Below are 26,606 nucleotides of genomic sequence, written 5' to 3' on the forward strand. Positions count from 1 at the left end.
CATTCATTTCATTCAGTTCGGATAAAATCGATCACTGAAAAGGAAACAGGGTGGGTGGGCGGGGTTAACCATTTTCTTCTATCGAGTGGGAATGGAAACTAATAATAGAATCTAGGATGTCAAAAAAAACGCTAATCGTAACTTTTTTCGATTCTATAATTTTTGATTTCTTCAGATTTTCAATTTACACTTTTTTATATCGGTTTTATGTTTTTTTTACAAATTTTTCGATTTTTAATGTTCCGATTTTATAATTTATTTTTTCTGAACAGATCTATTTTGGTTAAAAATTTGCATTCGGTTTCGTAAGTTTGAAAAAAATTGAATTGAAAAATGTTGCTATACCATTTTGATTTTTTACAAAAATCTGCATGTCTCGGGTAAAAAATCAACACGGATTCATAAACTACAAGTTACACCAATTTACTACGTACAAATTTGAGATGACGTCACCACATTGTTGGTGGGGATGGTTAGATAAAGATAAAATTTGATAACAATTGGTCCGGTAGTTTCTGAGCTAATCTGTCTAACAAAAACTCACATGGATGGCGGACAGACAGACAGACACACGGAAACGGGAGACCTGTCTTTTTGTACTCTAGGGATTATTATAACTTATAACACATCGAGAAAATGTGAAAACAGCCAGTCGCTTGATGGATTCTATTACAATACTTCCTTAGCTTACGCTTGAGATCTTGAAACGTCACTCAGTGACAGTAAGCTTGAATTACACTGATTTTTTTTTATATTGACGGATATGTCCAAGAAGTCATGACGGGAACTATAGCTTTTCTAACGAATTAGTGAATAGCAATCGTTTAAGTTGGTAGTTTCTTAGTGAGGGGTTTGATGAGGCATGAAAAGGTAGACACTAGACTCGTTAGAATAAAATATTTAATTCCTTTTCTTCTGTAAGTGCGTGGCCAGTTTTTATCCTTTTTTTTTTTGTGAATCTGCAACACAACCATCAACATTATTTTTTTTAATGATATTGTTACGAAATAAATCCATACGCCGCCCCGGTACGGCGCCTATGGGTTCTAGTATGTAGGGCGATTATAGATAACTCATCGTTCAGCGTTCGCCAGGAAGCGGAAGTCGCTATGGGTATTCCAGAAAAACCTCGACTGCGGAACTTCTGGAAGGGAAGTATGGCTTTAAATAGAGGCCACCTTCGAGAACCAGGAGATTCAGCCAATTCGGTCGAGTCGAGCCCAGCGAATGTTGAGAGAAGCCAGTCAAGTTGCGCCGGAATTATTTTGTACATAATCGCTGTGTAATTATAAAAAAATCGTAACAATATTATGGATGTATTGGACTGTGGTACTGGTGTATCTGGATAATGAAAAGGAGATATTACAGAGATAGCATTGATCTGTTGTAATTTTTCTTCTTTGCTGTACATCGTGCTGAACAGGACTTACGTTACTACCCTTTTTAAAACAATTTTGTCAAAAATCATCGTTGACATAGCCCATTATTATGAAACTTATGTTCAGTTTTTAAAACTCCAAGTCAATTCATTGCACATTGAATATGCAACCCAACATACATGAATTATCCTATTTTCAGCGGAAAAAGACCTCACGGTACACAGAGGTAGAATGCACACTAAAATGAGAGGAAGAAGATAGTTTGGATTTGTAAACGTGACTAATACTGCGCTTTAGGGTCATAAAGGGTCATAAATAGCTCTTCTAGCTTCTCCGAGAAACCGATTCTTCCAGTGGCGTGCAGGAAAGCATTTGCCGGGTACTGGGTATAAAATACAAAAATAATTTATTAAGATGGAATATAAAAGCAGTAACATAAAATGCACTTAAACTTTTATGTTGTTAGAAATATATTTGGTTTTATGAACCTATTTTAAACTGAATGGTTCCGCCTCTGATCTTCTGTTGACAACCGACCGTTCCCGATGTGGTACGGAAAGAGTCATAATGGCTCTTGAGTGCAGCCGTTTTGTCGCCGTTTCTTTGAAAATAGTTAAATGAGGGACCTCCTGCCATCCTACCTCCATGTCACAATATAACGGTTTTAGCGTAGTTTTAGCTTTAAAATTAAAAATGACATTTCACCTTTCGTTCTGTGGATGAAAGCAAACAATTTTATTGTAGTTACTACTACGAAAAATTGGTCGAAATTTATTTCGACAGAACTTCCCTCGCTCCTGAACTACAAATCTAACAAATCCGGCTTCTTTGAAAAATGATAAAATTAGATTTTGCAATGTTTGTTGTGATCATTTCTATAAAGTAACAGCGGCATAAATAATACCCTCGACGTGGGGGCGCAAATTGCAAGGAATGGTGCTAGTACCTACATACGAGCAATGTAAAATATACAGCAGATAAATAAAACATTTTTAAAAATTAAGCAACGGGAAAGTACGTAATAATTTCCTTGTGCAATATCCAAACAAACTTTTTGGATTTATGTAATTGTATTTATATAATTATTTTTTTTAAGCAGAAAGATATGCTCTTTTTCCGGCCGAATTTAAAACTTTTTGTGACACTGTCAAATTTTTCAGAAATATTGGAGCTCCATAAAAACTATGCGACGTACATAAATTTATTTTCAGCTAATTTAATAAATTTCAGATACCAACAATTTGACTGATGCAGGTCACATTTCTGCAAATTATACATCTGAACTTTGACACGACGGCAACGTCGACATTAAGTGCAAGATTATTTTATTATTTAGAAATAGTTCCAAATTTGCTTCACAAAATAAAGTTGATTTCTATTTTCGATCTTCTTTTGAGTAATCAAAAACTCTCGAATATACATCCTGTAATAAAATGGAGAAAAAATAAATTACAAACAATTATATCTTCCAAAATATTTAAATTCCGCCTCATTTCTTTCATAGCCTGGCGTTTATAAATTTTAAATTAGACCAGTTGCATAGAATTATAAAGTATGTTTATTTTTTATGATTAATTATTGTGATGATTTAAATTATTGAAACGTTAAACGTTTAGCGTATGATAATAAACGAGACATTGGAAGTTTTCTTGGATTTCTATAGGTATCTACCTAATTATGCTGTTTTTACTGGTGTGGGCTTTGGAGAATTTAAAACCATCACATATTAACATGATATTTCCCTTTTGGCTGTACATATTTTCTGCTTGAACTTTTGAGTCTGCCATCGCGTTAAGGGTGCCCAGTAGCAGACCGAAAAGTGAGCTAAATAGATTTTCATTTTACGGGCGTAATTTCAACTTTGAAAAAAAGATAGACATTTCAACTGATAGATTATGTCTAAATCTCTGGGGAAGACACAATATTTTTTAAAATAAGTGATTGTTTAGTGTTTAATTAATCGTTCATTCTTCGAAGGAAATTGCATTTTTAGACGAGGAGAGAGCATTTTTTGCTTCAACTTTTATATCAGTGCAAAGACAACATTGAGCTCTATGGGGAAGACCCGGTCATTTTTGTTTAAAATTTATATTTATCAAAATATTTGCTTTTTAAAAAAATACTGACTAATGAAAATAAAGTGAAACTAGGCAACCCTATTTACAAAGTTTTCCGTTTCAATAAATGGTTGAGTTTTACACAGCAGGGAGCCTTGCTGACCGACCCTTTCAGGTAATCAGTCCAGATACTTTAGGTCATAAAACTCATAAATACTTTTAGCTGACCAACATTGTTGAAACTCTTTTACAAGTCGACTTCTTTCATTGCTGACATAATTTGATTTAAAAGTATGCAAATTTTTATAATTTTACATATTCTACTAAAATATTTTCCTTGAAAAAATTATTCAAATATTTTTTATTAATCTGTCATTTTATACATTAATCAATACACAAAACTGACAAGATTTAGATGCTCATCACTTCACTAACCACTTATTTACCTGAACAATCATATTTATTTAAATTAAATTTTTTGATACTCTTTTCCGCACCACCTATGCGGTAGAATATTATTATAGGCACGTTTTTTATGTGATATTTCCAGTAAACCTATTCCAATATTACTATTTATGCCTATGTGTGTTTATACTAGAAGGGCAAAAGATTTATATGAACTACACATGACGCGAATGCAAATAAAAAATTTTAATTCTACAATTTTTTCTTTACAATTTGTCTAATGGGTTGACTTGTTCAATAACGAGAATCTACTTTCTCCGGAAGTAAGGCATATAAATAAAATTTTTCTAGGGCTCTATCATATTATTTTCCCAAAATTTATCATCTCGTTGAATTAAGCATTATTTAAATTGGACATTTTATATATTTCTACGATAGCGTTTTTGTTTATTCAGCCGTCTGGCGATGCTGCTAAAAATGTACAAACCGCATTGTCTTATTGTCAGTTTGGTGTTACTGCAAAATGCTTCAGTTGCCCTTGCTTCATTTTCTATGCAAAGATTTTGGGAGAGTACATGCTGAACTAGATTTGCAGGGATGTAAAATGTTTTTCACACTACAGTAGGATTAGCCGTGTTACTTGTTATCTTTTTGCAAATTTTACCAAAATAACGTTCGGTTAGTCTAAAGGATTTTTCTGCGCCCCATTCTGGATTATTGCGTTCGCCAATTGTGTTTTGTTCGAATAAAAAGACATCAACGTTTGAAAGTTTTTTGAGAAATACTTTTTGCGCTGTGACATATCAGGTATTTCGACTGCCCCGTTAGATACATCGTCGCCCGAGAACTTGTATGATCCACAGACCGGAGCGCGCTCAGGCCAATGTCGACTCTATAAGCCTCTAGAAATTCTGCGGGAAATAGTTGTTATTTAGATGCTTTTGTTTACATACATCTCACATGTTTCACTCGATTTTGACATGCAACTATTTTTTTGTTTAACTAAGAATTAATTCATTCATTGCGTTTGATACTACATCCTAAATTAGCAATACTAGTAGAACAGTAATTATGGAAAAAAATAAAAATTGGAAAATCTAAAATTTAGAAATCGAGAAATTGAACAATCGTATAATTGAAAAATCGAAACATCGAAAAACTGGAAAATCGAAAAATAAAAAAAAAATGGAAAATCAGAAATTTAATGAATTCCGAAAATTGAAAAACTGAAATATGCATAGAAGAACTGAAAACTCGAGAAATCGAAAAATCTAGAATTTTAAAAATTGAAAAATTAAAATATCGAAAAGTTGAAAAATTGCGAAATCGTATCAGTGAAACATCGGACAATTGAGAAATTGAAAAATAAAAAAATGGAGAAATCGAAAATTTAAAGAATGGATAAACTGAAAATGTCAAAAATTAAAATACTGAAAAATTGAAACATTAAAAGTTGAAAAATCGAAAAACCGAAAAGCCGAAAAATCTCAATAATGTATTTGTAAACCACAAGTTCAGGATTATGCTACTAAAAAATTGATAACGTCATCTCAAAATTTTGCTGAATAAATTCTACTAAAAATGTGCAAAATATGATGAGTTTTTACTTGTAATTTATCATTGCATTCATATTTTTTTAGATTTGCTTATATTATTATATCTAGGTGGCTCAAAAGAATTAATGAATGAGCCGATTTATCCTATTGATTAAAACAGTCTCGACTCATTCCATTTTCCCAGAAAATTTTGAAATACTGATTTACGTGTCCTTGCAAAATGTTGATGATTTTATCACAAAATTGTGTACCTAAAGTAAAAATTTAACTCGAAAATGCTGGATATGTTTCATTGTATTTTAGGTGCGAGGGAAGTTCTGTCGAAACAACTTTCCACCAATTTTTTCGCTGTTATATTTGAACATAAACAGTTTATTTTATATATTTTTAAAACATTATAAAGAAAATAAAAAAATGTGTTAGACTGAACCTTGTGGGATTCTCAATCTATTTTCCGCAGCATTTTAAACTTTCAACTCAATTTCTTTCAAAATACATACAAATGGATTTCGATGGTTATTTCCCTGTACCCTTCATTTGAAAATAAATAAGCTTATCTGGTGTTGTTTACCGATTTTCATTTTATGACGAACTCCCTACAGTGACCATAATCTCAGTCGCTACCTGCCGTGGATCGGTACTTTGCGTTGCATAGTTTTAAAGATTGTCCAGAATTATATGAATTTTATCGACTCCCAAAGTTAATTTGTTTTACAGCCCTGTTGTCAATTTTATTGTACAGCTGAAGAGCGGGGTGAACTCAGGTACAGAAAACATGGGCTTTCCCCTGACAGGCTCTTTACCTGTACAATAGAATTGACGCCTGGGCTGTAAAATGAATTAACGTTGGGGGTCCATAAAATTCATATAATTCTGGACAATCTTTACAAAAAATAATTCTTCTCATGGAAACCGATTTTGCGGGCGACGACTGGGGACCCTTAACAGCAAAGAGTGACAACAAACAAACAACAAAAACTAATTAAGAAGAACTTGCACACAGTATAAAGAAACTTCAATAAGTGGTCGGACTGACCGGTAGTTTAATCCGTTGAGTTATAGCTACTAGGATTAATAAGTCTGTTTGGTGGTCGAACTGACAAACTCCGTTTTTGCCAAAAAGAGTACGTACGTCCTGTCTAACTAAACGATATGAGTACCTAATTCAAAAATGAGGCACTAATTCAGCGGTATACATTATCAAGTTCGCAAGCCTAAATTTAAGAAAAATCACAAAACAATTTCTTTTATCAATTTGACGCTCACTTAAAAAACAAAATATCGATTTAGATGGAGAGATTAAAAAACGTGAAAAATTAGTCATTATTGTTAGATTAATTCATTCAAGTCGTGAATTCAAATGTAATAAAATCCCTAGCAGAAAAATTGAACTAAGAGAGGCCAGTCTTCTACCTTTGGGCTCCAGAATTAAAAAAAATATTTTTTTCTTTGCCCAATAAACAGTTCCAACGTGTTATAGAGTTAGTGCCTCATTTTTAAATCATCTGTATATCTACGTACAAAAATTGATCGAAGATTATTTCTACAAAACTTCCCTCGCCCCTGAAGTACAATAAAACAAATCCAGCTTTTTAGAAAAAGTATAGAATTTGATTATGCGAATTTATTTTTTTTTAAGAACCCTTATAATTTAGGAGTAAAATAAAGACATGTATGTAACGTTAAAGTAAATGTAAAGAAACGTACTGCGCGTGATTTATCCCTTAACAAAAGTTTGTAATGACGTTGAATAGATGCAGTGTAGTACTAATGATAACAGTATTGTATTCCCAAATTTTCGGGAAAACGGAGTGAGCCGTCTCCGATTTAATCAATAAAATAAATTGACTCATTCATTATTTTTTAAGAGTCACCCTGAATAAATAATTTTAAAATCTATGAGTGTGTTGTGGGTTGATAAACCACAAGTATACAGTTATAATATTTTGCATAGTTCAGAGAGAATTTATTTGGTAAAATTTTGAGATGACGTCATTAATTTTTGAGAGGGATAAACCAATAAAATTTGCTTAGCGATTTACCATGATTACAATAACTTCGCTGGGTGTCCAGTTTCACCCCAACACTGTTGTGTATTTACCTGACTTCATTTTTTAATTTTCACTATTTTGAGAAAAATATCATTAGTTGTATAAGTATTTAATTTAAAGAAACAAAAATATGACAAATGTTCATTGTTAAATAATACATACAACCATCATATAAATAACTGTAAAATGCAACTGTTAACTTCTCAATTTTATAAACTAAGACCCGTTTTACACGTCACAGAATTACTCTAAAAAAGGAACCCCTAGGATAATAATTGATGAATAAAATAAATACTGCAACTCCAAGGAACGAAAATATCGAAATTTTGTTTTATTATACATATTATCAAAAAATTAACACTTTGAACAGTAACATAATAATGATAAATCAATATAATATATATAGTTTATAAAATTGAGAAGTTAACAGTTGCACTTTATATTTTATTTATATGATGCTTGTACTATTTATTTTCAGAACCGTTGTTTTTGAAAAATTATTAGCTGTATTTCCTCGACGTCTTGAAGATACAGAAAGAATGAAAAATGTTTACAGTGGAAAACAAAATTGAGCTGCTAAAGCGTTTTATTCAAATATCACTTCTGATTTTTTTAGCGTTTTTTTCTAATCGTTTTTAAAAATACGATTAAAAAGTTCGGTTCATTGTCAAAAAAAAAGTGATCGACGATATCACTACGGCATTATGAGCCGAAAAATATTTAAATTATATAAGTACTGTATCCACATTTCGCCGATTACCTATTTTATTCATAGTTATTTCCAAAAAATTTCGATCAGACATTTTCTGACATTTTAAAAAACCCAATATTTTTTCGAAACAACTATATCTGTAACAAACCAATCAATTCTTGATTCCTTTACTTTAATTTTCCTGTCCTGAATATTAACATGAATAAATTGTGAACGCAGGTGGAAGCTGGAGGTACTCCAGGTAGTACTGACCCTTTTGGTCTAAATAAACTTAGCCGCTGTGAACCGAACTTAAAGGTACATAATACCTGTCAGAGCGGGATACCGACAATAATTTTGACTGTACTTACATATTTAATGACAATATGATCTTTTAGATTCAACGCGCATTCAATTTGAATTCATCTTTTTTTTTACCTTTGGGTAAAGGCTGATACTGCAAGATAAAGCGTCGTATAGCATACGTGAGCGAAACGCCGGTATAAGCTCGTGAGATCAGTATCACACGTGCTAATACTTTCGTGATTCTAAATTCTCAGTCTTGTAAAATAAAATACTACACTGACCGGAAAAAAAACAGACCACCCTGAAAAATTTCGCAAAACCAAACTTTAAAAACTATTAATTTAACTAGTGATCGTTATTTTATTAAAGAACCATTCACTATTGACACATGAGGTATAAATTAGCGAAAAAAAGAAGACAAATAAACGCAGAATTAAATTTAATTTAACAAAATAACAGAAACGGAGCGACAATTTGAGAGACGTCTGTAAGAGCTAACGGAATTGTTTTCGCCTGAAAACGTTTATTAATTGCCAAACTTAAAAATAAATGATGAAAAACACTGTTTACAACAACACCTTCCTTTGTTGTATTTTTTCTGTTTCTGTTATTTTGTTAAATTAAATTTAATTCTGCGTTTATTTGTCTTCTTTTTTTTTTTGCTGATTTGTGTCAATAGTGAATGGTTCTTTAATAAAATAAGTAACGATCACTAGTTAAATGAATAATTTTTAAAGTGGTTTTGCGAAATTTTTCAGAGTGGCCGGTTTTTTTTGCCGGTCGGTGTATTATAGTAAGTTTATGATAGCTTTATAAAAGTTGGATATTACTTTAAATTTCCCAGAATATACATTGATTCAATTTAACACACATCATCTATGAAGGATCTACTACGAATTACAAATTAATAACTACATTTATTTGAGCAAATTATTTCTTAACTGATTTAATTTGACAGCAAATGATCAGGTGACGGGACCAAACAAACAAACAAACAACCAGGTATAGTGAACCAAGACCTATAAGGTTATATGGCCATCATAAAAGTAGTTGACCGCAAATAAATACCCCCTTTGTGTGGTTCGCATTAAGCTTACCGGTTGGCAATAAATCATCTTCTAAACATTTCTTGCTCATATTTAACAGGGCCGGCTTTCAAAGCGAGTGGTTATTTCGGAACCCTCAGCGGCTGCAGGTAGTAAAGAAATAGTGGAGTGGTGGATTTTCATATTTAGTGAAAGCCGCCCCTGAACGAAACCACAAGAGCCGGTCGAACTGCAGTGGACACGTTATTTACGACCCTAAAACCTTTTCTATTGTAAACAACTTAACTTCGACACAATGGGATGATTTTATGATGGCCATATAACCTTATAACTCTTGGTTCACTATAAAACTAAGAGTAATTTGGAAGGATTTGTTAAATGTTATTTATTCTCAGAACTCAGAACCGTATTTATACCTTCACAGAAATCCAGATAAGCTGGTTATTGTCATTAGTGTAATTCCTTGAAATTACAAAAACCCAGCTGAACGCAACAAACATTTAAATTTATAATAAGATCATTAGGAGAAGTTTTCCGAAGTGTTGCTTCCACATTTTTGACGTGCTTAACACAATTTCGCCATATTTCTTTACACCTTTTAACTTTGGATCTTATTAGTTTTACAACTTTTGGAGAACTTTTTGGGTGATCATTGTATTTTCTGACTTCTCGTTTTAATTGATTCTAAATTACTCGATTGGGTTGAAAATACAAAACTAAGGACGCAGTTTTCAAATGTGGAACCCCTTACTTCTGGCTAATTCGTCAAAGACATTTATTTTGCAAAAATGACCCTAGAGGCCCTTAGATACGATCTCCAAAACGTCATTTTTCGTTTTAGCTGATTCTGGAATATCTACATTTTCAGATCTAAGAAAGCTAACAATGTCAGATTTCTTTATCTACTTTCCGTGTTCGTGACGGTATTTCATTTTCTGCGTCCGAATCAGAACTGATCACTAAATACACATTTGAAGAACTAGTGTGAAGGATTGATTTCTTGTAGATTCAGGTAAATTAAATTCAACAGATTGCTAACATGCCATTGTGTCTTTTAAAAAATTACAAGGAGAGACACTCATGGCATTAGCGTTTCGGTAAAAACGAGAAATGCATTGATTGAAAACCTCTGATAAGAGGGTTGTTTATCTGTAGACAGGCAGGCACGTAAGAAAATGATGTTTCAGTATTTAATTACATTTTGTTAGAATAACTAAATAGGTATACTTGCTTCCAAAATAAGAGAGTAAAACTACCTGCAAAACTGACTTAACTTTTAGGATATCGTAATAGGGCCATAAGCTTAGTCCATTGTACCTGTACAAGCTGTCAATCATTCCTATTGGCCCACCTACCGCTTAGAGTTGGAAAACCCTAAAAGTCCAGTCAGTTTTCCAGGTAGTTTTACTCTCTTATTTTGGAAGCAAGTATACTTAATCTCCTTAAATGGGCACGAAATAAGTGAAAACTAAAATTATTATTTCAAGTCTGTCATTATATTATCTATTTTTCTCATACCTAACTAAAAATCTATCGTTTGGAAACATAGGTGTGTATCAAACCTAAATACTATAGAAATACCTATATTATATGTATAATACACTGACCGGCAAAAAAACCGGCCACCCTGAAAAACTTCGCAAAACTAAGCTTTAAAAATTATTAATTTAACTAGTGATCGTTATTTTATTAAAGAACCATTCACTATTGACACATGAGGTATAAATTAGCAAAAAAAAAGAAGACAAATAAACGCAGAATTAAATTTAATTTAACAAAATAACAGAAACAGAGCGACAATTTGAGAGACGTCTGTAAGAGTTAACGGAATTGTTTTCGCCTGAAAACGTTTATTAATTGCCAAACTTATAATTAAATGATGAAAAACACTATTTACAACAACAGCCTCCTTTATTGTTTTTTTTTCTGTTTCTGTTATTTTGTTAAATTAAATTTAATTCTGCGTTTATTTTTTTTTTTTTTTGCTGATTTGTGTCAATAGTGAATGGTTCTTTAATAAAATAACGATCACTAGTTAAATGAATAATTTTTAAAGTGGTTTTGCGAAATTTTTCAGGGTGGCCGGCACATCATCTGTGAAGGATTTACAACAAATTACAAATTAATAACTACATTTATTTGAGCAAATTGTTTCTCAACCTATTTAATTTGAGAGCAAATGATCTGGTGACGGCAGTGACAGAAACAAACAAACAAACAACCAGGTAAAACTAACAGAGTAATTTGGAAGGATTTGTTAAGTGTTATTTATTCTCAAAACTCAGAACCGTATTTATACCTTCACAGAAATCCAGATAAGTTGGTTAGTGTCATTAGTATAATCCCTTGAAATTACAAAAACCCAGCTGAACGCAACAAACATTTTTGACGTGCTTAGCATAATTTCGCCATATTTCTTTGCACCTTTTAACTTTGGATCTTATTAGTTTTTCAACTTTTGGACAACTTTTTGGGTGATCATTGTATTTTCTGATTTATCGTTTTAATTGATTCTAAATTACTCGATTGGGTTGAAAATACAAAACTAAGGACGCAGTTTTAAAATGTGGAACCCATTACTTCTGGCTAATTCGTCAATGACATTTATTTTGCAAAAATTACCGTAGACGCTTTAGATACGATCTCCAAAAGGTCTTTTTTCGTTTTAGCTGATTCTGGAATATCTACATTTTTAGATCTAAGAAAGCTAACAATGTCAGATTTTTTTATCTACTTTCCGTGTTCGTAGCGGTATTTCATTTTCTGCATCCGAATCAGAACTGATCACTATTATACACATTTGAAGAACTAGTGTGAAGAATTGATTTCTTGTAGATTCAGGTAAATTAAATTCAATAGATCGCTAACATGCCATTGTGTACTGTTTTTTGTATTTCTGGACTCGTGGACATAAAAACTAAGAAGAGATGTCTTCTACGTCGACAGTTTCGCAGTTTATTTTATCGCTTTTTCAAGACGTTCAATTTGCGTCTTTTTCTCACATGTCATCGTTTTTAAGTTAAGACGCAAATGGTATAATTGAACGTCTTGAAAAAGCGGTAAAATAAACTGCGAAACTACCGACGTAGAAGACATCTCTTCTTCTTATTTTTTATATCCACGAGTTCCGAAATATAAAAAACAGTATAAAGTAAAAATGGACGAGAATAAAATTATGAATGCCATTGTGTCTTTTAAAAAATTACAAGGAAAGACACTCAATGCATTGAATCAAAACCGCTGATAAGAGGGTTGCTTATCTGTAGGCAGACAGGTAAGAAAATGATGTTTCAGTATTTTAATTACATTTTCTTAAAATAACTAAATACTAATAAATCTCCTTAAATGGGCACGAAATGAGTGACAACTAAAATTATTATTTCAAGTCTGTCATTATATTATCTGTTTTTCTCATACCTCTCTAAAAAATGTGTCGTTTGTATACATAGGTGTGTATCAAAACTAAATACTATAGAAACACCTATATTACATGTATAATATAAAAAATAGTAGGTACAAATAACTACACTAACCGGCAAAAAAACCGGCCATCCTGAAAATTTTCGCAAAACCACTTTAAAAATTATTAATTTACTATTGACACATGATGTACAAATTAGCAAAAAAAGAAGACAATTAAACGCAGAATTAAATTTAATTTAACAAAATAACAGAAACAGACCAAGTACGATATTTTCTTAAAAAAAAAAAACAGTAACGGAGGCTGTTGTTGTAAACAGTGTTTTTCATCATTTAATTATAAGTTTGGCCATTAATAAACGTTTTCACGCGAAAATAATTCCGTTAACTCTTGCAGACGTCTCTCAAAGTGTCGCTCTGTTTCTGTTATTTTGTTAAATTAAATTAAATTCTGTGTTTAATTGGCTTCTTTTTTTTTGCTAATTTATCCTCTATTCCTATTCTTTAATAAAATAACGATCACTAGTTAAATTAATAATGTTTAAAGTTTGGTTTTGCAAATTTTTCAAGGTCGCCGTTTTTTTTGCCGGTTAGTGTAATTAAATAAGTCAAATATAAATCATATTTACTAATAAATAACTATAGAACATTGTCTGGGGGAAGCTGAGTTTACCAATAAAGGGTGGTTTCTCGGATTAACTTTAAGTACCTGCCCCCTCCTGAAACTATTTATGCAGGCGCCACTGCTCCAGCAAGTCAGTTGTTGTTCTGTGGTCAACAGTGTAACATTAAACCTCGAGTGGTTGAAGTGCGGGTTGCAGCATCATAACAAGACCAAAAGCGTTTTTGACTCATTTTCAAATAAACACTTGAGAGGTTATAAACAAGAAGGTACGGGTATTTTTATCTTATTTGTAATATTGTTAATTAATTAATATTTGTTTTTAGCCAAAATGTCATCTTGTGGAGTAGGCCGAGGTAGGGGATGGTTAAATTTGTCAAAAAGTGCGGAGCCTCCTAAACCCATGGGGTTATCAAAACCACCAATGAATACTCCATCACCAGCACCACAATTGAGTAGCGAATACGACGAATTAGTCGATCGAATTAAAGAACTGAGCACAAATGACGATGGAATCATGTTTAATAAGAAGATGAAGTACATACAATCATACTGGACACAGGACTGTACAAGACAGAAAGAAGTTGAGTAAGTTGTTTATTTAAAGTAAAGTCGGGGTTATGATAAGTGAATTTTTTGCAGAGACAGCTTTGAAAATCTGTATAAGGCATGTTTACATGACAACGAACTGGCGGTGAAACTTGTGCGTCTTATGTCGGCACGCAGTTTTATATCGCAGAAAATTCATGAGTGTGATTTACGCCAACAGTTTCTACAGCACCTGCAACGGGATTTTGATAGTAAGTTTGTTGTTATTGTAAATTTAATGTAATTTATTGGTTATGTTATTTTAGATAGTAATCAGCTTCAAACAACCAATCCTGTATTCTTTCGTAATTGTGTTCAGATGATTGGAGACTTTTACTACAAAGCTAGGTTGTCCAATGGAGAGCCCTATGTGTTTCTTGCAGTTCCTTTTGTGGCTTGTTTAGAGTTATTACTCAATAGTAAGACTCTACCAGATCTCATGTTATTGACTAGTCAGGTATGTAAACGCCTTATTTCATTGAAACATAATTAGCATCATTATACCATTTTTAGTTATTTTTGAATGGATCAACCTTGAAAACCCTCTTACCAGAAGAAATGGCAAAGTTAGGAATAACAATTAGGACTGCTTTGGTGGTTGAAACCCAACTTAGTAAAGACGTAAAACTATGGTTGTTGTTGGCACTTGATCTGTTTAGTGCAAGGTTTGGAGTCCTTCCAGCAGAAATCTACAAGTACTACGAAAGTCAGCTCGGCAGTGTTGCCATGATTAATTTTCAAGTAAGTGTGTGTAGTGCTTATTACTAATAATGTTGATTAATTCAATGTAGTTTAGAGTAGAATAACATAGAATTGTTTTTCTTTTACAGAGGCCACATGACGCCTTAAGTATACAAACGATACATACTAGTAAAATTTTGGACAGTTACCAGAGCAATGTAAATGTGCTCCAGATTTCAACCTCTCCAACTGAGCCCCCTCAAAATGATATTCAGGCCACTCATTACTCCAACCCTGCTGAATACAATGGTGTGCAACAGAAAAGTTTTGTGAAGGATACATCACAGAAGAATAAAGAAAAAACTGGACGGCCAATACTTGGAGTCGGTGCTAGATTTGTAAAAAGTAAAGCAAACGAAGATAATGGTTCATGGAATAGCAAACAGAACAGTTCAGCAGGACGAACACATAGTAAAAAACATCCTCCAAGTGTGAAGAGTAATAAAGGTTGGGAACATGATGATAGGTTCGAGAATGATTATAATTAGATTTAGTTTTACAAATATGAAACTACGATATGATCACGTAACTTTAGTCATTTTAGAATTTTATATACAACACCCTTATTGGTGTTCCGTTATTTATGACGTTGTAATTGACGTTCATAAATACTTCCGCTAGGTGATTGAAAAAGCCCTTGGTAATTTTAATTGAAGAATTTCTAAAAACAATGATATTTATTAGTGATATAAAGGGTATGTACTTACATGTACACAATTAATTCTTTATATTTATAGCATGATGTGTATATTTTAGCTCAAGCGTTTTACGTAAAATTTATGATTTTATTTTAATTAGTGAGGTGATTTTATTCTAATCTAGCTACAGTACAATAGATCTGCCAAAAAATACGCCAAAATTATTTTTTTCAATATCTTTCTTAGGTATGAATTTACAACTGATTATTTTTGTAAATACCAAAGAATAGAATTGATAACATGAAATAATTTTGACATATTTTGATACCATATACTAAGTAAGGAATAATTTAAATTAGGTAAATACCGACAACTTTTTAAAATAACTCATGGTGCCTGCTTTTTTTCTTATGACGCTAATGTTAGCCCTCAAGTTCTATACAAATGCATAATTTATGTTTTATGTTGGTAATTTCTAGTTGTAAATGTGTCTATAGCCTTGCATGAATCTAAGTTGTGTTATTATGTGATTGATGTAGAAAATCTTATTGTCATTCTATTTATTAAACAAATGGCTCTATTTAATACGTTCATTATGTAACTCTAATATGAAAAACTTAAAGATGGTGCCATTGATGTTATGCACTCTTCAGTCAAGTAGATAAGATAATTATGTACATATGACAGTTTTTGAGCCCCAAACATTTTGAATTAGTTATATTTGTATATAATGAAGTTTAGATTTTTTATCAAAATAGATATACGTAGATATTAACTTTGTCTTTTCATTACACATCATAAAAATCCTTCACTCCTTCGTCCGCAATTTTTCTACAGATAGTGGCGTGGAAAATGATCAATTTAGTGATTTGAGATCAATCATCTCAATATTTTAAGTTCTGAGTGTAAACTAGGTAAGTATTTAATAGAATCCAAGAGGCGCATGGTTAATTACAGGTTTTTTCAACGTAGCTAGAGTACGGAAAAGCAGATCTCTCCTTAATTAGTAAAATTCACGTTTACAAAAGCCATAGTTACCTTGTGGACACTTACTAAGGTGAACTGCGAAGTGGTAAGTTAAACTTTTTTTATATTTCTAAGTTCTCTACTTATAATTTCTTGACCACCGTTTTTTTACATTGGTAATCTAAATTTTAAAAAACATAATAATACTGTAGGTACATTTTACAGTTTGTTAGAAGATCATTTATTTACCTGAAACATACAAGCTGCTTACTGTTTCCTTCACTTTAATTCAGGTCACACGAATTACAGTTCGTCGTCTGAGAACTTGTTTTATCTACAGACCATAGCGCACTCAGGCCAATGTCGACTCTAAGGGTTCGGAAACGATTTGATTTATAAGCTATGATCTGTGATCTGATACACATCCCAATCGGTTTCGACCATAATTTCTGCTGTTTCAACTTTCGAATTCTCAGTGTTTCGAGATTTTAGTTTGGGGACTTTTCAGTTTACTCCTATTTATTATTGGATTTTTGGATTTTACAATTTCTCAATTTTTCAATTTCTCGGTTTTCAGTTTTTCTCTTCAATTTTAATATTTCGATTTGTCAATTTTTGACTTTTATAAACTCTTTATTTGTCGATTGGTTGATTTTTCAGGTTTTTTGGTTTTTCGATTTTTCTATTTTTTCAGGTTTCGATTTTTCAACTTCAGTTTTTTGATTTTTCGATTTCTCAATTTTTTAATTTCTGTTTTTGGACATTTCAGTTTTGGGATTTTTCAGTTTACTTATTATTCAATTTTATCTTACGATTCTGCAGGTTTTTGATTTTTCAATTTTTCGATTTTTTTTTAGGTTTCGATATTTCGACTTCACTTTTTGGATTTTTCGGTTTCTCAATTTTTCGATTCTTTAGGTTCTCAGTTTTTGGATATTTCAGTTTTGGAATTTTTCAGTTTTTCTTTCATTTTTCAGTTTTTCGATATTTCAGTTTTGATTTCTGGATTTTTCGATGTGTCGACTTTTTACTTTTTCGATTTTTAAATTTTAGATTTCTCAATTTTTTGTATTTCAATTTTTCAATATTTAAAATGTAAGATTTTTCGATTTTTCATTTCAGCTCTTCCATATTTCAATTTTTCAAATGTTTCGATTTCTTAATCTTTCGATTTTTCGATTTCCCGGTTTTAGATTTTCTGTCTTTCAATTGTCGTTTTCTCAATTTTTCGATTTTTAAATTTAGATTTTTCAGTTTTTTGATATTTTAATTTTTCAATATTTAAAATTTTAGATTTTTCGATTTCTCGATTTTTCATTTTTCATATTTCCGTTTTTCATGTTTTCGAATTTTTCAAATGTTTTGATTTCTTAATCTATCGATTTTTCGACTTCCCGGTTTTAGATTTTCTGTTTTTCAATTGTCGTTTTTTCAAATTTTCGATTTTTCAATTTTTCAAATTTGGCATTTATAAACTGTGAATTTTTCGATTTTTCAATTAATCAATGTTTTGATTTTCCCATTTCTTGACTTTCGAGGGTTTCGATATTCCTGTTGTCCTGTTCTTCAATTATTTAATTTTTCGATTTTTCATTTTTTAGTTTTTTAAAGTTTCGACTTTTCGACTTCACTTTTTGGAGTTTTCGATTGTTCAATTTTTCGACTTTTTAGGTTCTCAGTTTTCGGATTTTTCAGGTTATTAGATTCTCAGTTCGTCTTTCATTTTTCAGTTTTTCGATATCTCAGTTTTGGGATTTTTCAATATTTCGATTCTTCGACTCTTCGATTTTTGACTCCTGGATTTTTCGATGTGTTGATTATTTTACTTTTTCGATTTTAAATTTTAGATTTTTTAATTTTTAAAATTTTAGATTTTTCGATTTCTCGATTTTTCAGTTCAGGTTTTCGATATTTGAATTTTTCAAGTTTTCGAATTTTTCAAATGTTTCGATTTCTTAATCTTTTGATTTTTCGACTTCCCGGTTTTAGATTTTCGGTTTTTCAATTGTCATTTTGCCAAATTTTCGATTTTTCAATTAATCGATGTTTTGATTTTCCCATTTCTTGACCTTCGAGTGTTTCGATTTTCCTGTTCTTCAATTCTTTAATTTTTTGATTTTTCAAGTTTTTGATTTTTCAATTCTTTGGCTCTTCTGTTTTTGATTTCTGGATTTTTCGATGTGTCTACCTTTTTACTTTTTCGATTTTACAATTTTTGGATTTTTAAATTTTAGATTTTTCAATTTTTTGATATTTTAATTTTTCAATATTTCTTAATCTTCCTATTTTTCGACTTCCTGGTTTTAGATGTTCTATTTTTCAATTTTTCGATTTGTTAATTTTTCATTCCCGATTTATCGAGATTTGATTGTTCAGGTTTTCGATTTATCAGGTTTTCGATTTATCAGTTTTTCAATTTTTTATTTTGGCCTATTTCGGCTTTTCAGTTTTTCCAGTTTTCCATTTTTTCGTTTTTTGATTTTTCCGCTTTTCCAATTTTTCAACTTTTAACTTTTTGTTTGTCGATTTCTCAATTTTTCAATTTTTCGAATTTTTCAATTTTTTGATTTATCGATTTATCGAGATTTGGATTTTTCGATATTTTGATTGTCAATTTCTCAATTTATAAATTATTCAATTTTTAACTTTTCGATTTTGGCCTATTTCGGTTTCTCAATTGTTCGACTTTTCGACTACACGATTTCTTGATCTTTTGATTTTTCGATTTCTCGGTTTTTCGATTTTCCAGTTTTTCGATGTTTCGATTTTTCAGTTATCCGATTTTTTAAATTTGGGAGTTTTGATTTCTCGATTTTTCGTTATTCGGTTTTTAAATTTTACATTTTTTCGATTTTCTGATGTTTCATTTTTCGATTTTCAGTTCTTCGATATTTCGATTATTAGATTTCTCGATTTTTCGAATTTTCGATTATTTTAATTTTTCATTTTTTTCTCACTGTTAATATCATACAGTATATCGAAAACAACCACAAAAATTGTCACTAAAAACATTTAAAAATTCATACAAAATAGAACACAGTGTTTCCAGAACATTTTCCCGAAAAAAATCCATTGGGTTATTACGATTTCAACAATATTCTTAGTTTAAGACGTTTTGCTAGTATAAAACACAAATAAAGAATTAATTCTTAGTTAAACAAAATATGTAAAATCATCTAAATATGTACCAAAAATATTCACTTTGTCGTTATCAAAACCGACCAAATAACTATTTCCCGCAGAAATTATAGTCCAAACCAACCAAATCGCTTCTGAACGCTTTAAACTAAATAACTTTAGATCATTTACCTATTTATTTATTAAATAACAACCACGTTGTAGCAAACCACTGGTCTTGGATTCAGATATATACTGAATAGAGTCATAATTTTTATTTCATATAATAATAATAATAAGAATAATATTTATTATCCAACAGACCGGAGTCTACAAGGACCAATATAAATAAATATATAAAGGAATAAATTGTGATCACACCCTTTTATTATGTATTTAAAACACAGAAACATTCGCTACTGAATATTGATGAAGAATTTAAAAGTCGGCCCTACAAAGGGCCTTTCGAACAAGTGTAATACAATAGCTACTGTGTTTACGGCAGATGACAATAACAACAAAACTATTTAAAAGTTGTTGTCCCAAGTACAGCCATTTAATCATAGACCATCTACGACAACAGTGATGGTTTTATGATTTTGGGTTTTCCAAACCTTTTGTTTGCGAAGAAAGAGCATTATAACTAATAATTACACAGATAAGCCGGTTCGGTACAAGAAAAGTGCGTCGATCAAATACAACAAAGGGCCGGTACCTATAGTTTGGGGTAGTGTCATAAATTTGCAACTAATAAGCTGGGTTATTCGTTGACAAGGGTGATGAAGGAGTCAAAGTCTTAATTAAAACCACTATTTTCGTGGATATTTTGTAAGCAGCCATATCTGTACCGAGTTCGAACTCAATGTGTTTATTTTTAATTTAAATGCCCACGCTTTTTTAAAGGGTGACTTTTAAAGTTTAGTCATAAAAAATTCAAACTTCGTTTACAAATTTCACAGGTCAAGTGTCAACTGCATCGAGTTTGACATCGATCTCATTTTTTTTGCTTCACCGTTTTGAGGGTGGTTTTAAAGGTCGACTGTAGCAACCCCAGATTTCATTTAGAAATTGTAATGCGATGCCCATCGCAGGCGTTTCTAATTTGCAGACCACAGTTTATCTTGCAGACCGGGACTTAAAAATGTTCGAAATGCGCCCTGATTTGGTTCTTCTGTATTTCTCTACGCGAGAACTCCTGACATCAAATTTTAGGATATTTGGAAAAACCATTAAAAACTACCCCCAAAACAAACTTGCAGACTGGGGCTTAAAAATACTCTAATCAAGTCAAAATTTGACATTCGCTAGTTTTTCAATGCAAGGATTATTATTGATAATTATATTATACTTGAGTTTTTATGTTGATAGTAATATTTTTGTTTTTATACCATAATTATGCAAATAATAAGATGTTTTTATTACCTATGAACCCATTTTAAACCAAACGGCACCACCCCTGATTATCTATTTTTGACTAAACGCTGGCTCTTGCGTGAAGCTCGTTTGGCGACGTTCCTTTAGCATTAGTTCAATGAAGCAAGCAAGCTCCCTCCTATCATTTTACCTCCGTGCCGTATTTTTAACCCTCTCTCTACAAAGTTGTTTTGGGGATAGTTTTAAAAGGTTTGTTCGAATGGGCTAAAATGTTGCATCAATAATCCTCGCATTAAAAAAATAAGAAAATGTTGAGTTTTGACTTGATAGGAATTTAATCCCTAGTCTGCAAATCTGTTTCGGAGAAGGGCATGTTTGCTACAAGAAAAGGATCGGATTTTAAATTTTGCCCTGTTATTGTCTTCACGAGAAGTTGGCGTGTAGAAAGATAAAGACGAAAAGTAGTGGTAAGCTGGTCGACACCCAGGAAAGCTGGGGTGTAATTTATGACACCCATATTCTCTGGTATATGTGTTCCAACTGCTGATTTGTTTTTATGACTGCATCCTATTGTGAAGGAGTTAAATGTTCCACAATAGGCCTCTGCCGCAAGTAATCCAGGGGTCATAAACCATCAAGGGACCACCTGACTACACTACACATGGGCCGTATGCGCCTGTAAACTTTTAAGATGATTTATGGCACGACTATTTACATTTTCAATAGAGCTCCTAATACTTGCGGTAATTGAGATTGCAGTGCCATAAAAACAAAGTCAGAGTTGGACCACATAACAAATATCCTCTGCCGTATATTATTGTTCAACTTTCGTTCATCAACAGTTGTCCAATTTCATTCAACAAAAATTTAAGATGACGTCATCAATTTTTTGGGGAGTATAAACAGATATATTTTGATTAACAATTTACCATGCTTACAATAACTTTATTCGAAAACTGTCATCAAATATTGACATTTTCGTTAAATTCTTAGTGGGCAAAGTGATTCTTTTTGTCACATCACCGCGAAACACTTTTTCGTTCTAGAACGTAAAAGAACTGATTTTTATTGTTTGCTACTTTGCTATGATTCAAAAATTTACTTGATTTGATTTCTTTGCTTTGATTTTATTGGATTCTCGTAATTCTTTTTTGAGTTTCCGCTTATGTGGAGCTGTGCAGTTTTCGAAAAAAATTGGTCTAAAGAGTTTAGGCAGTACTTCCCTCGCTGTCGGAAACGTGACGACTGCATGTCTATTATGTTTTTTTTTTCACAGTAGATTTCGTTTTTTTTTTTGAGTCACCCGGTATATGCAAATTCAAAAAATATGAATGGAATGATAAATTACAAGTACAGACTCATCATATTTTGTATATTCTAGATAGGATTTATTCGGCAAACTTTTGAGCTGACGTCATCAGTTTTTTGTAGAAGATAACCAAATATATTTTGACTAAAAATTTATTATGCTCTTTATAACCTTAAAACATTTGCAAGATTTCAAAACATTCGGTTCTGGAGTTCCTGATTAAATCAATAAAATACATTTACCCATTCATTAATTTTTTTGGGTCACCCGGTATATGCAAATCCAAAAACTATGAATGGAATGATAAATCACAAGAAAAGACTCATCGTATTTTGTACATTTTAGATAGGATTTATTCGGCAAAATTTTGTAGTGACGTCATAATTTTTTTAGGGGGGATGAGTAAATACATTTTGATCAAAAACTTACCATGCTTATGATAACTTTAAAACACCTTCAAGATTTCAAAGCATTCGGTTTTGTAGTTCCTGAGTAAATCAGTAAAATAAATTTACGCATTCATTAATTTTTTTGAGTCATCCTGTATATGCAAATCCAAAAAATATGAATGGAGTGACATATCACAAGCACAGACTCATCATATTTTGTACATTTTACATAGGATTTATTTGGCAAACTTTTGAGCTGACGTGATTAAGTTTTTGGAGGGGATAACCAAATATATTTTGAGTAAAGATTTATGATGCTCTTTATAGCCTTAAAACATCTGCAACATTTCAAAACATTCGGATTAGCAGATTCTAAATTAAATTGCAAAATGTTATTTTATAATTTTGATTTTTTTTTTTAATCTGGACGTTTCGGGTAAAAACTCAATTCGGAGTCGTAAACTACATGTTTAGGACTATATTATTTTATACAATTTAAAACCCATTTACTATATACAATTTTGAAATGACGTCATCACATTGGTGGTGGGGATGATTAGACAAATTTTGGTTAGCGTTTTACCATCTACATCATATTCCTAATATAAAATTTTACAACAATCGGTCCAGTACTTTCGGAGATTATCTGTCTAATAAAAATCCGGGACGGCAAACAGACGGACCGACGGACGGACAGACGGACAGACGGACAGACGGACAGACGGACGGAAATGGGAGACCTATTTCTTCGTCTTCTAGGGGTCATGAAAGATCGAGAAAACGTAAAAGTAGAGAGTCGGCCGACGGACTCGATTACAATACTTGCTTTGCTTACGCTCGGGAAGTAAAAACGTTGTTTGATATTCGATTGCGAAATTCATTTGCATTTCGCAATCTAGAATCAAAAGTAGCTGTTTTTACATTGTGAACGAATTATCGGACTTTTTTTGTCAAAAAATGGTATGGAAAGTATTAATTTTTTTCACTATTTTTATTTTTTAAGAATTTTATTAAACAGTGTTTGCAAGTGGCAATTCTAACAAATTATAAAACTAAAACTCAAGTAATTATTAATGATTACATTAATGAAAATGAACACTGTTACGTTGATGGGTAAATAAAATCTGACTGATTACACAGCGACCATGTACAAAATAATTCCGGCGCAACTGAATTCGTTCGCTGGACTTCTCGCTGATTGCATCAACTGAATAATTCCTCGTTCCCGAAGGTGGCCTCTATTTAAACCCATACTCGTTCTAGATGTGCGGCGATCGGGATCTTTCTCGATTGCTGTTCGCGACTTCCGCTTCCAGGCGTTTCTTTAGCGCTCCGCCGTTTGATGGCTGTCATCGGCTTACAGACCAGAAAGTTCTCGACGGCCCATAGGCGTCGTACCGGGGCGGCGTACCTATGGGTTTATTTCTTAACAATATTAATAGGACAATTCTTATTTCCACTTATTACAAAACGAAGATTCCCAATAAATAAAAGAAAATATATTAAATTTAAAAATTTCAAAAGTTTACAAAATCTTAAGATTGTAGACATTCTAAAAATTCCAAAGTTTCCAAATGTTTGAAATATTTAAAAGGTTTCAAACCTTTCAAAATTTCTAAAGACTCGACACATTCTAAAAATCTTGAAGTTTTCATACACACTAGAATTTGCGAATTGTAAAGACACCAAAGATGCTAGATAAACTAAAGTTTTAGGTTCTAAATAGAAGAGACATCCAACAAAATCTTAAAAATTGTAAAGATCTTGGACGTACTAATACTCGTGGAAATTATAAACTTTATAAAATATCTAGTAATTCTAAAGTATCCAAATTTCTAAAGATTTTTAAAACTCTAAGGACTCTGAAAATTCGAAGATTCTAAATACTCTAAATGCTCAAACATTAAAAAGATCTTTAAAATTCTGTTCCAAATACATATTTCAAAGATTTGACAAACTTTTAAAGATTCCACAGACTCTAAAAATCATGAAAATCTGAAGAATGCTTCCTTTAATTTTTATAAATCCTGTAAGTATTAGGGGTCTTGAACACCCTAATTATCTTTCTTATACATCTCAGAGATTCTAAAGATTCCAGAGATTCCAAAAATTTCAAAGATTTAAAGACGCTTGGGGTCTATTAATTTTAGAAAATCTGGAAATGTCTAGAAAGTGTGAAAAATGTGGAAGACCTAGAAATCATGAAAATTGAGGAGAGTGTTGAATTCTGGCATATCCGAAGACTGATGTTTTCATGACATTTAGGAAATGTGGAACTTTAGAAAATTTCAAAAATGTACTCAATTCTAGAAATTCTAAACATTTTACTGAATTTGTGAAAATATTCCAAATACTGTGAAAGTTTAAAGTCTTCTCTAAATTTCAAAGATTTCGAGGATTTCAAGGGTGTTAAAACTCTAAGAAGTCTATCAATACTAAATTGATATATGTGCCCTTGTTAAAATGTAACAAAAAAAATATACGCAAAAACTGACTTTAAAAAGATATAGATACGATAAAAAAAATGTCGAGTTTTGACTTGACTGGAGCATTTTTAACCCCCAATCTGCAAGATAAACAGTGGTCTGCAATACGCGTACGAAATTTAAATATAAATACCATCCGACTTTTTTTGGAGTCACGAAGTTTAAAAATTTCTCTGTATCAGGGAATTAGCTGAATTAACAAGTTTAATTTTAACCAGTGGCGGTTCGTGACCTTTTAAAATGGGGGGGCACAGCTCTCGTTTTGCCATGAACACTTTTCTTTTATTGGTAAATCGAGAGTGGCTGTCCCTAAATTTTTCACTACAATTTGATTGCTGTAAGACAGCGGACGATGTTTTATTAAAAATTCAACTGAATTCATTATTTTTATTTAAAATTGAATTACTGCTAGCGGTCACGGTTCAAACAGGACCTGATTCCATCAACACCACCTAGAAAGGTGATCTTTATTCCATCCAAACACAGCGACTAGAGGCGCGGTTTCCATGGCAACGGTGTAAAAACGTTTAAATGGAAAATGAGGCAAATTCTAAAAGCAACCAATAATACAATTACAGAGAAGTCTTTGATATATATTAACAGTATTTTTTAAGTAAAACATAGTTAATTGTTAAGTTAAAAACAAAAACAAACACATTCAGAACAAGATTTCTCAGTGCATCTAGGGCTAAGTATTTCAGGCACCGTCTATTCGTATGTCCGCCAGTGGATCTTGCTCACTCGGTGTATATGAGACAATCTGTTACCCCTATTGTTGCTTCTAGATAAATTTCTCAATTATACTTACATTCTCCAGCTTGATTCCCTTCAGCTTAGGCACACACTCTTGTCAGTAGAATTCTGTGTCTGTACTCTTCAAATTAATTTTTTCATATTTCTAGTTCTTCGTTACTTTTAGTTTTTTTCGATTTTAAGGATACAGCCTGATAATATTAAAATTTTAATTGCAGATTTATTCGTTTTGAATTAAGCAAAACATGTTATTCCTATGTCATTTTTTTGTATAATAGAAAATACAGTTTTTTTTTCCTCTTGTGAACTCAATCCGGGGATATACTGTAGGTACAAATGGAGCATTTGAAGATTTTTCGGCATATAAATATAAATGTGCTCCAACGATAAGGATCTCCATGGGCGTTACGTGCTTTACCCAAATTGACTTCTTTATGGGCTTTACGTACTTTTGGGTTTCACACAAGTTGGCCAACTGAAAATTGTTGCACTAAATGCTGGCTTTGAGTAAAAAGATTTTCTTCCGGATACTAAACAATATCAAAGCCGATCGCCCGTCAACACGATCGCTGAAGTAACTTATGAATTATTTGGTACTTATGTTAAAGAGTTAAAGTTGAGTTATTGGATTTAAATGAATAGTTAGAACACTTAAAATTTTCTAATATAAAGATGTAAAGTAAAAAATAAGCACGCGTAAGTATATAAAAGA

At 31.8% G+C, this 26,606-nt stretch overlaps 1 protein-coding gene across 1 annotated transcript; it reads left to right on the plus strand.

Annotated features, from left to right (window-relative positions):
* Positions 1-13,448: 13,448 nt before the first annotated feature.
* Positions 13,449-16,275, plus strand: LOC135144564 (uncharacterized). Its single transcript, XM_064076585.1, has 7 exons — positions 13,449-13,500; positions 13,557-13,802; positions 13,860-14,121; positions 14,176-14,333; positions 14,388-14,578; positions 14,635-14,862; positions 14,952-16,275. The coding sequence occupies exons 1-7, from the start codon at positions 13,449-13,451 to the stop codon at positions 15,348-15,350; spliced, it is 1,536 nt and encodes a 511-aa protein (XP_063932655.1). The 3' UTR covers positions 15,351-16,275.
* Positions 16,276-26,606: the final 10,331 nt, after the last annotated feature.

The sequence above is a fragment of the Zophobas morio genome, unplaced genomic scaffold (genome assembly GCF_036711695.1).
Source record: "Zophobas morio isolate AGI-343-1 ecotype UQ-CSIRO unplaced genomic scaffold, CSIRO_AGI_Zmor_V1 ptg000108l, whole genome shotgun sequence".
NCBI lineage: Eukaryota > Metazoa > Arthropoda > Insecta > Coleoptera > Tenebrionidae > Zophobas > Zophobas morio.